Source organism: Nannospalax galili, unplaced genomic scaffold, assembly GCF_000622305.1.
Source record: "Nannospalax galili isolate Female #2095 unplaced genomic scaffold, S.galili_v1.0 scaffold558, whole genome shotgun sequence".
Taxonomy (NCBI): Eukaryota; Metazoa; Chordata; class Mammalia; order Rodentia; family Spalacidae; genus Nannospalax; species Nannospalax galili.
Window position 1 is genome coordinate 1,158,494 of NW_008340850.1, and position 12,561 is coordinate 1,171,054.

At 37.1% G+C, this 12,561-nt stretch overlaps 1 protein-coding gene across 1 annotated transcript; it reads right to left on the reverse strand.

Moving 5' to 3' along the window:
- Nucleotides 1-11,034: 11,034 nt before the first annotated feature.
- LOC103736373 (olfactory receptor 7D4-like) lies at nt 11,035-11,982 on the reverse strand. The gene has a single exon (XM_008835842.2). The coding sequence runs from the start codon at nt 11,974-11,976 to the stop codon at nt 11,035-11,037; it is 942 nt and encodes a 313-aa protein (XP_008834064.1). The 5' UTR covers nt 11,977-11,982.
- Between the last annotated feature and the right edge of the window lie 579 nt (nt 11,983-12,561).

A 12,561-nucleotide genomic window follows, 5' to 3' on the forward strand; every position in this document is an offset into this window, starting at 1 on the left:
GAGCAGTCCAGGCCTATGGCTATAAGTATAAACCTGTAGAAGTCAATTTGGCAACATGTCCATTTAGCAAAATAGCAAGACCACATTATGCTATGGGGCCTCTGACTTCTGCAGACTTGAGCTTTTGAGCAAGATTATAATAACAGGCATGAAATCCTCCATTATAAATCAGACCTCAAATCCAATCAGAAAGCACTTAATTACTCCATAACACAATTTCCACTACTGAACCAGTGGACGTATTCTGCCTGGCAGTATATTACAGCAACCAGAGTTAAGCACTTGGTAAGTATATTTATGACTTAACCTCCAAAGCAGCTTTCAGTATGCTGAAATCTAGTGAGCAGGAAGGCAGTTTTCTGGTTGTTTTAAGTTGTTCTGTGTAGTGTAGCCAAAGCTATGGTGTCTAATGACCACTGTACTGAGAACAAGAGACTTGGTGCTTGGTTCTAACTGGGACATTTATATTAACCCTTCCCCACCAAGGCTCAAGGAACACATAGGAAGAGGAGGTAGAAAGAACTTAAGACCATAGGGTGTGGGGAAGTGTTATGAAATGATGTATTCTTTAAATGACATGGCTATAACAGTCACAAACTTATAGTAGTTTAAGTTACCTACATAAGACAAATACAAACTCAAGACAGCCAAAAATCTGGCATAGCCGACTTAGTAAGCCTTAACATAGATGACTAAATTCATAAAAGACAGTGGGAAGGTTTTGTGGGGTGAATAGAGTTGTGGGAGTCTAAATATGATTAAGATGTATTGTATTGAAGAAACAAAAAATTCTTCAAAGAAAAATCTGGCAATAGTTAGGGATGATGATCTCCAGGTCCTAACCCTTACTGAGGATTTATTTTCTGTGGATAATTGCTAAGGGATGGAAAATTATTCTTTTTGAATAGATATTCACAGGTAGGTTTCCCATACTACAGTGGATTGAGCCACACTCATGTACATATGGGCAACACAAATGGACTTAGTGATCATCAAAAGAAAAAGACTTAAGTTGGTAATTTTGTGTGTTGGAGGGAAAATGGAGGGTATCTATGAATATAATTCATTATATGAATGTACAAGCTTCTCACAAATAAAAAATTAAAAAGACTGCTTGATTTCTGATGCAATTTATCTCTAAAAAATTTATTTCAATGTTTTTCTGATGAGGATGAAGTTCTGAAATCATACTCTTACTGTATTTGGATTTCTATGTTCTTTTATGTACAGAAGTATTTCCAATATGAGATTTGGTTCACAAACATCCAGTGCATGTTAACTGTTAGCATAGCTTTGATATATATTTGATATGCATGTATTTGATATTTATCATGTTTTCCCCTTTCTTAATAGGTTATGGTCTTATTTCTTCTAATGTTTGAGAATGCAATGACCCCCAAAATTTTACTTATTTTATTTTCTTATCTTTATTGAATATGATATAAACATAATTATGACATACACATTGATCCTTTTCATAGCCTACATTATTGATTCCTGTTTTTCACCTCTCTCGTGTTTTATGCTTCCTGTATCCCCACAGTATAGTTCTATCTTAATTTTAAAGTCTTGATTATTCATAGGAAAGGAAAATTCTAACATCTGTTTTTCTTAACATGATGGTCTCCAGTTCCATCCATTTCCATAAAAAATCTATGAATTAATTCAAATTTATTTCTGGATCACTGTATTTAATTGCATTATGAACAATATTCCACTCCACATTTTCCTTTTCCATTCACCTGTTGATGGATACCTAGGCTGATTTCATGTTTGTGATTGTGAATAATGTTGCTTCAACATGAATGCAGATATCTTGCTTCTATGATGACTTGGATTCCTTCAGCAACATACTCTTGAGCTATGTAATTAGACCCTATGAAAGTTCTATATTAATTTTGTAAGGAACCTGCATATTGATTTTCATGTTTTTCATGACATAACCATTTGAAGAGTTTAAGCGTGGCTTTCTCCCTTATATCTTCATCAGCATCCAGGTTTGCCCAAAGAAATGACAAAGCAATTTTAAGAGGTACTTTATATGAATCTAGATAGACTGACTAATAGATAGAACTAATGGGACGTAGTTATAAGAAGCCATTTCTTGTAAGTCACCCCCTCCCAAATGTCATATAAACTACTCAAAACTTAAATAGAACTGTGTTAGGTCAGTTTTATTAACCAGCATCAGAACCAGGAGACCCTCCCAGAGGGTCAGAAGGCAAAAATTAGTGAAACAAATTGGCATAGAATTGCTAGATAGATAAGCTACAGGGAGTCCTTTGAGGTAACTTGACTCATCTGACAGAAGCTGGTGGGAACCCAGGGGAGAGAATGTCCAAACCTCATATGCTTAAGGGGGCTAGTTATGTTCACATGCATTATACAACAGATCATAAAATGTGTAATTAGAATGATATGGGCCACGCAGACATGGATGGACTCAAAGGGGGAAATCTCTGGGCCACAGCTATGTTGTAAATGTGGGCAAATTGCTCAGTTGCCAAAAAAATGGAGTCTGCTGACTCATGGGTTTGAAAACTCTTTAAAGATTATAGAGAGCCTGAAAAAAATCTTACAAGCAAAAGAGGAAAATGGAGAGGGGGCGTGTCCACTACTTTACATAATAAAAGATTTGCCCAAGGCAGAGGATGCTGAAAAGGCTAAGGCATTACTCTCAGCCTCAGAGTTTAAGAGAGAGGAAAAAAATGGGAGATTTTAACTTAGGTAAGGTTAGGGGACCAGAAAATTAAGGACCCAGGTAAAAAGAAAGATAATAGTGAAAAAAGAAAAAAAACTAAAAATAAAAGTAGTCAAAGCTGCCCCTCAGATTCAACCTTTGATACAAAAAGAAAAAAGTTAACAGGACTATATCTAGGAGAAAATACTCCACACTGGAGCTGTTGAAACTAGGAAAGATTTACATGCGAGCAATCAAGGAGTCCTTCACCACGTGGCTCATGAGGGTATGGTATATGGGAGCAAATAATGTCAGTCTAAGTCCTTCAGAAGCTTCACAGCTGAATTATATAACCACCCATCTGTCCTTGCGATATAGGTTGTTCAACCTATGCCAGTGCAGTGGGGAACAGTTTTTAATGGGATGGCTGGTGCAAGGCAGTAAAGATACATGGTCATCATCAAGGGAAACTCCCATATTTAACAAAGGCTGGAGTACTATAAAAGAGGGACAGGCATTACTGAGAGAACTAGGTTTGAAAAAAGCAATATATAATGCCTAGTTTTCTGTGCCAGATAGAGCTATGTTCACCAGAGATATAAAGGAAAAGAATTCAACTGGGACCATGAGAAGTGTATAGAGTTTTAATGGTTTTGCTAAGTCCTTTAATGGTACAGGATCTTTGTAAAACGAGAGAGTCTTTAGCAGATTTTGTTAGGGTCCGTGACTCAGTGGGTCTCTTCAGGAGAACAAATGCACGAGTATGGAGATGCAAAAATCAAGCAGAGTTTTATTAGGCCAGCTAGCTGGGGCTGACCATCCTTCCAAGACACACAGGTCTGGTTGGAGCAATCAACCCCGAGGCAACTTCAGGTAGAGATTATATATGCTCCCACAACTGTTACACAAAAGCCCATGCTTATACAACCAATAGTTTCAAAGCAAGCATTTCACAAACCAATAACTTCAAAACAAGAAAAAATGTTACAACTCCCTTCAGGTGTCTCAATTGGGGAGGGATGGGTGGTATGTGCCTGGCGCGACCCTTCCCTGTTGTCTTGTGTAAGCAGACATGCCTATGTGACATGACACAGATCAGACAGGTCAGGCTCCAGGGGCTGCAGCACTTGCCCCTATCTCTGGATGTCTGTGTCTCCAGTTGAGTTAATCAGTTACAAGCAGTAAATTCAACCAAGCAGTAAATTCCTCTTTCCCTAACAATCTAAGTGCCTAAGACCAGCATGTAAAAAATGTCTGTAAAATAACAGAACACCCTACAAGAGATATAAAAAAGACCAGATAGAAGAAATGGTCTGCTTGGGTTACTCAGAGACAAATGTGTCAAGACTTATGTCAAGCCCAAATTCCCAAAGGAAAAAAATGATAGAAAACCAAATTCATTAATAAGGTGTTTCTGGAAGAACTTAAAACCTGAAGAATAGTTTGCAAAAGACATTCAGAGGAAAAAAAAACTATCCCAGGGGTGGTTAAGGATCCCCAAAGATTAAGTAAGGTGCATTTCTCTCCTGAAAAAGGCCATGCTAGGGGTGGAAGTGGTTTTTCCCATCAGTGCCTCCACCAGAAGAATACAAAGAGCCTCCAGGTAAGATCCCCAGAAGGCAGAATGACTCCAAAGGGATAATTAAAGATAGGAATGAACTAAATTAATGCCTCTTACCCATGCTATGGTATCTAGGAAAGATCTATAGAGAAAATAATACAAATAGATAAAATATTTCCATGCTGTGTTAGACCTTGTCTATAACTGATTTAATATATGATGTTAATGTTTGAATGTTTTACAGATGTGAATCCCATTGGAAATTTACCTGAAGAAATAAAGACGAGCTATAGCTGTAAGATTCTTGAGAGTTTTATGGTTGGTTAAGATAAAAATAGAGGCTCCCAAAACTATACAACTGTTAAGAAAAACTACAGTACCTGGTGTGGGTTGCCCCCCTATGAGTTGTTGATCAGAGAGAGAGAGCCTAGAGGTCCTCAAATTAACCAAGGCTATTGCCACTAATGTCAGTTGTACATTATAAAGATCGGTAAGGCCACGTTGCTAAAGACACTGCATGATGTGAGCATGGGAGAAAAATAGATGGGACTAAAAATTACATGCCGCTGGATGGATGGCTTTCATAGTGCTAAATGGCAGTATGCAGATGGTTTGGGAAAAAGGATCCCCTATGATTCTTCTCAACAATGGGCCCCACATGCTGTACACTATGGACATGTGAAGAAATGCTAGTGCAATAATGGCTTGACTAACATGTACAACTGACAAATTTCTAATTGGATAAGGTCCACTCCTACGGGTGGAACACACATCTAGTGCTATAGACCAGGCCAACCCCTTGTATCAGGGAATGCTACAGGCCCCAGCAGGGAAGCTGTTGCAAGAATACTGCCTAATGAATATGATACACCTACTAGGATATCTTCTAGGCATTTGTATTTACCTTCATGTTTGTTTAGATGTGTCTACTTCCTTCCATTTGTCTTTATAGTAGGTGAAACACCACTGATATAGGTCAGTGGCCACGTCTTGAAGACAAATGATGGGATATCTCACCATAATACAAGAGAGATCACCCTGCATCTGCCACCCCCTCCAAGGCTCAGGGAAATCCGCAGAAGAGATGGCAGAAAGATTGTAAGAGCCAGAGGAAAGGGGTGGAGTGTAGCCTGAAAATTACTCATTCCTCTGAAAAGAGTGGGTGATGCAGGGCATCCTGAGAAAAGGAGTGGAGCTGTGGCCATTTTGAAACTTGGAGTAAAGCACAGGGCTGTGGGGAAGCAGTGGAGTGGCAGGCAGCCAGATATCCTGCAGGGCACAGTGCACAAAAGCTGATAGAGACTACACGTGGGCTTGAATGATGTATGGGTTGTGAGAAGCCATTTTTTTGTAAGTGACCTCCCTCCCAAATGTCATATAAAGTATAAAAAATTCAAAATTCAAATAGAACCAGTGTCAGAACCAGGAGACCTAGTGATTGAAGGACAGTCTCCCAGTGAGTGGGAAGGGAAAAATTTAGTGAAACAATTTGTACTGTGTAACACCAGGGGACACTAGCTTGAATTGATAAGCCTTAACATAAAAGGTATAACTCGGGAAATACAGTGGGGGCTATATGGGAGGGTGCCTATCAGCAAGGGGTTATAAAGAGAAAAATATATTTTAAAAAGACCCTGGTACATTCTTAGATCTTGAGGATCTAGGAAGGCGGAACCCTTCTTCCCTTTCTGGCCAACTTATCCCCTGTCACTTTGTGCTGATTCTTTCAAACTAGGCAGAATGTAAAATCAAACTCCAGGCAATAGAGAAAAGACACAATACTCTTGCATTAGGTATGAAAAACAATCAAACTTCAAAAATTCTAATTATTAATATTGGCAATATGGGTTCATCTCCTGGCAAGAGTGAGTTATGTCTAAGCTTTTAGGAACACTATAACTACAATCTTTTAAGTCATCTTAATTATTAATGCTTGAATAGTATGTGTGTAACTAGCTATTTTAACAAAAACCACATCATAAGTTACTACATGTATGAACATATGTATTATCTTAATATAGTATGTGAAAAAAATTAATCAGCCATATAAAGGAAGACAAGTATTCAGTGTTTCACAAAAGTGGGATTATAAATTCCTGAAACAAGGTGGACATGGGAGAAAGAATAAAAGAAAGAAGAAATGAACAACTTTGAAGCTGAAGAAAGGAACAGTAAAGAATAACTGTAAAGCATGAAGCAATGTCCCTGAGTGATTCTAGGCAAATGTCACTAGGAATCTCTTCTTTTTTTAAAAAAAGTATTGAGCTTTTACATTCTCATACAACAGTTATTAATCAAATTTAGATACCCTCCCCCTTCCATGTCTCACCTGTCCCCCCACAAGACCTCATGTATTCTGCCACACAGGGTAAATCCTATCCAGTCAAGTATTTGTACCCAGATGTCTTTCAGTGTAAATTCATCCACTGGAATCTAATCAGACTACTAATCTCTCCATCTAGAGATTCTGTGTAAGGCAAATTCCACCTTACCCAGTATCAGTCAGGCTCCAGTAGTTTTCAGTGTAGGGCTGGTCCACCACCCATTTTCTCCTCCCCTCTGGCACTTGTTTAACTGTGTTGGCATGGGTCCTGTGCTCAATGCCTCCATTGCTGCAAGTTCATATGTGGAATCTTCCAGTGGTCTGAAAGTCTCTACTTCCAAGTGTCATGAACCAGCCCTAGATCTTACAATCTTTCTGCTCCCTCTTCTACAATTGTAACTGAGCTGTGGGTGGATGAGGTTCCATATAGGAGTCCTATCCTACACTCTGCAGTCTCTAATTCTTTGGAACTTGGAGAGTTGTAGCCTTTTGTGTGTTTCACACTCTGTTGTATAAAGAAACTTTACTGGTGAGAGTTGAGGGCTGAATTAGTTTTTTATATACCCCTTGTTCCACTGTGTTCCATGAGTCTTGGTCATGGAACTGTAGATGTGTCAGCTAATACATGGCATCTCTCAGATACATATTCTCTGTGTTTGAGCAATTGTGCAATTCTGCAGTAGCTTCCATCTGTTTCAAAAAGAAGCTTCTTTGATAAGTGATATATGGTATTCTTGTCTATGATGTAAGTATTGGTTTTTAGCATATACTAAGAAATTTCATTTATCTAGAAATATGACAGAGATATAGTTTTCTCTAGGATTTCCTGCCATATGTATTTGACTGAGTTTACAGTACCACCCATGAATTCACTCTAGTGGAGCAGAATTTAAGTACAATTAAATAGGTCACTAGGACCTATGTGCTCATAAGTACATACTTTATAAGGACAGATTCCAACTTTGACGTTGAATGTTTTAAAGTTAATATAATTTTTTATTTTATGTGTATAATTGGTTTTGCCTGCATGTATCTAAGTGCATCCATGTTATACAATGCTCATGGAGGCCAGAAGAGAGCAACAAATACCATAGAACCAGAGTTATGGATGGTTGTTAACTGCCATGTGTGTGCTGGGAATCAAACCCAGGGCATCTGCAAGAGTAACCAGTGATTTTAATCACTGAGTCATCTCTCTAACTCTTGAAGTTGAATATTTAATAAATGTGCTTTCAAAGGGATGCAAAGATAGGCCTGTGAATTCACTGTCAGTTTCCAGAATACTATGCATCATAATCTCAGCCTAATCCATTTGAAATGTGAGATTTCAGAAAATCCCAAAGAAAATTTTCTAGATTAAAGTCATATATATTTAAAGCAACAAATACAGCTTGAATATGTTAAAGATTTTTCATTGACTGTTTTACGATTTCATTCCAATTCTTTCAGGGGAAATAAGACCTTCAACATCTTTTTGTTTCTTAAAGCATTTTTCTTTTATTCAGTTCTTTTTCAGTTTCTTCATTAAATGATGAATTGCATAATTTATTATTTTAATATATAAATATAGGTTTCTCGGTTTTGTACCCCACCACTACTATTTTAAGGTTCTTTAATAGAAAATTCTCCTGCACCTCTGCATTCCCACAAGTTAAATTTTATTTCTTTTATTTCTTATTTTTATTTTGTATATATATGAGTGTTTTGCCTGCATGTAAGTGCACCCATATGTGCAATGCCCATGGAGGCCAGTGGATGGCATCGGATTCCCTGGAACTGGAGCTATGGATGGTTGTTAGCCACTCTGTGTGTGCTGGGAACCAAACTTAGGTCCTTTGCAAGAGCCACCAATTCTCTTAAGCCCTGAGCCATTCAAAAAATTTCTTACGTGGCAGACTTCTCCTCAGTGTATTTTAAAGTGCCCAGTTGTACTAATTATGGTTCAAATCTTTCTAGGCCTCAACAGCCTAATGTAGTAATATCAGGAAGTGCAATCTTCCCTACTATGCTTCTTTTGAGGAGATCGCCTTTCTACCTTAAATCCCAGCCTCTGCACTTCAAGGCTGGAAACTTGATGGCAGACAGCATGATGACAGCAGCTTTATGGCTAATTGTGCTCATTGTAACTCTTTTGTTTTTTTTAAAAAAAGATTTATTTTATTTTTTATGTATGAGGTCTTCTTTGTTTTGTTTTGGTTTTTGGTTTTAGACCTAGCTGACCCACCTGCCTCTGAGAGCTGGGATTAAAGGCATGTGCCACAAGGCCTAGCTCTTATTTTTATTTTATGTGTATAAAATATGCATGCTTCATGTATGTATGTATACCATATGTGTGCAATGACACTCAGAGGCCAGAATTGGGTGTAGGATCCCACAGAACTGGAGGTATGAATGACTGTTAGCCACCATGTAGGTGCTGGGAACTGAATCCAGGTTCTCTGCAAGAGCAGCCAGTGCTGTTATCTACTGAGGCCTCTCTGTAGCCCTTCAGTTTCTTCTTTTATTAGTTTCTTGGGGAAATTCAGAGCTATGTATGCAAATGGAAGCACTGTGATTTACACAGCAGCTCATCAGTTTCTTTACTTTTCTTCTGTTGATTCTTTTTTATATATTTATTGATTCTTTGGGAATAACATATAGTATATTTCAATAACGTACAGGCTCCCTCCCCATCTCCACTTGCAACTTATTATCACAGTGACCCCATGTCCTCTATTATTACTTTACTCCTCTGAGGTCTGTTGAGTCTACTTTGTGTTCCACAAATGTCTTTCTTGGAGTCCACCTATTGAAACCTGGTCAAATTACCCAGCATTGCATTTTTTTGAGATAATGCCTCCCTGTAGACACAGTTGTCCTATAACTCACTGTGTAGACCTGGCCTCGATCTCACAAGATAAACCTACCTCTGCCTCCTCACTTCTGGGATTAGTATCACATTTTTTTTTGGATAAGATCCCTTTATTTTTTATTATTTTAATAACCACATACTTAGAAGAAGCATTTCATTACATCAGCATTGACATATTCAATAACAATTTTCTGAGCTAGGCTGCACCTCTTACAAAATTGGCTGTACATTTTTAGGTTTACAGTTGAATTATTACAGTTATACAATATTGTACTCAGTATAAAACCTATAAGACATAAAATTAAATGAGGTTTTAACCTTTAAAAAAGATCTCCATTTCATTATTAAAATACAGAGTTTCATGCAGAAAACTTCATTTTAAGGCAATTGACATTGAGACATTTTCACATGCATGATATATAGTTATTTTTAAAAAGTTATTTATTTAATAACCACATAATTAGAAGAAGCATTTCATTACAACAGCATTTCATTATTAAAATACACAGTTTCATACAGAAAAATTCATTTTTAATGCAATTGACACTAAGATGTTTGCATATGCGTTTCTAATTTCTATATATCTGATTATTAGTAGTCACAGTCAGTTACTTTTTGAGATCCTTGGCATCTCTAGGTTTACAGATGAATTATTGCTCTTCTATAATCATGTGAAAACGTCTCAATATCAAGAGCCCTGGAATGAATTTTTCTGGATGAAACTGTGTGTTTTGACAACGAAGTGGAGATCTTTTTTAAACGTTGGAACCTCATTTAATTTTATGTCTTATAGAGTTTATAATGAGTAAAAGATTATATAAGTGTAATAATTCATCTGCAAACCTAGAAATGCACATTTTTTAAAGGAAATTGACTCTCCTTAGTTCAGCAGCTATCAGTCGCCACTAGAACCTCAGTCAAGGCTGGGGTTTCTTGACCTCTGCCCTGGCCCATTCTCAGATTTTGTCTGACTCAGGCTTCACAGGTCTTATGTATGCTGTCACAAGTATTATGGACTCATGTGTGAGACTGTCTTGTGGTGTCCAAAAAACACACTTTCCATGAATCCATTTACCACTTGCAGCTTTTCAAATATTTCTGCTACCTCTTTGGCAATGATCCATGAGTCTTGGGAGGAGAAGATGGGATATAGGTATTATTTTGATAAATAGACATTATATATATGATTTACTATTGTATTCATAGATTAGTGCATCTCTCATCTCTCATCAAAGAATCTTTTTCTTTGAATTTTATGGTTATTAACCCAGAGAACCACAAATGGTTAACATACAGAGTATAGCAAATTGTGTAACCTTAAATGGGAATGTCAGCATCTTACAGTGAACAGCCTTCATATTTAATATTATAATGTATGTGGACTCAAAAACATTAGAATGATAAATTCGTTAATTTTTTATTTAAAATATGCTCATATATAATAAAAATGTAGATGAAATTTCTAAGGAAGTATCTGAGGAGAAAGAAATACAAATTCCTATAAGTCAAAGTCATAGGTGCCTCACTAAAGGACAACATTAAGTGCAATATTTAGGGTGAAAATAGGATATGAAAATCACACCATATGATTACAATGTCAACTTAATATTGTTAGTGGTTCATGAAGGAAAACTAGGTGCCTTTTTGAAGAGTCTTTGCAGGGCCCCCTTCACATCCTTGTTCCTCAGACTGTAGATGAAAGGGTTCAGCATTGGTGTGACCACAGTGTACATTATTGAAGAAACTGCAATACTCTGAGAAAAACTGGCCACTGCATAACTAAGATAAACACCAAGCCCAGTTCCATAGAACAAGGAGACCACACAGAGGTGAGACCCACAGGTGGAAAACGCTTTATACTTGCTTGCTATGGAAGACATTCTCAATAAGGTGGAGAGAATTTGAGAGTAAGAGTAGAGGATGCCAATGACAGGAAACACAACCACCACAGCAGTCATGACATACATGAAGATGATATTGATGAGGGTGTCAGAGCTGGCAACTTTTACAACCTGAGCTAATTCACAAAAGAAATGTGGGATTTCAGTGCTTGTGGAGAAGGTCAGTTTCATCATCAGGAGAATATGAGTCATGGAGACACAGAATGAAATCATCCATGATATCAAAACCAGGAGGCCACAGAATTGAGGGTTCATGGATACAGTGTAGTTGAGGGGGTGACAAATGGCCACAAAACGGTCAAATGCCATCACAGTCAGTAGAAAATTATCCATTGCAGCAAAAATCATAAAAAAATACACCTGAGTCAGGCATCCTTTGTAGGAGATACTTTTGTCTTGTGCCTGGATGTTCGCCAGCATCTTTGGGACTGTGGTGGAGACGAAACAGACATCCACAAAGGACAGGTTGCAGAGAAAAAAGTACATGGGGGTGTGGATGTGGGAGTCAGTGATGACAGCCAGGATGATGAGCAGGTTTCCAAGCACTGTGATCAGGTACATGGACAGAAACAGTCCGAAGATGATGGGCTGCTGTTCTGGATCCTCAGAGAGGCCAAGAAGAAGGAACTGTGCTATTTTTGTATGGTTTTTTCTTTCCATGTCACTGGCTTTTATCCTTGAGAAACAAGTAAATGTTTAAAAAGTCATCCAATTGCAACGCCAATAACTATCACTTCATAATATGACATTTGGATGAATTTCCCTCATCTACTTGGTCCTTGTCAATGCCCTAAACTGTTTTTCATAAAGTGGAAGGGACTCATTTCAAATCCAAATTCTTATTTTTTTATATTTTTAAAATTTCATTGTCATCTCTCCAATGTATATTTATTCAGTTGTGTTATTTTTGTGCTTATGGAGACTAATTTATTATATTTTATTACATTTCCAAAGTATTAAGAGATATCTATTTTATTTTTTTTGGATAAAATTTACATTTCCTTATAAATAACTGACTTAAATTATTTATAGAACTTAAATTTACAACACAATTGATCTTTATTACCTTGATTGATACTTCCAATTGTACCTGTTAATTACAATGCCTTAATTTTCCCTCATATTGTAATTACTATAATTTTATTTATTTCTAATTGAAATTTACCTTGTATGCATCAGGGACATCAACATAATGAATCTTTATTATTACTGTTATTATATTTATTTGAATTAATTATTCATTTG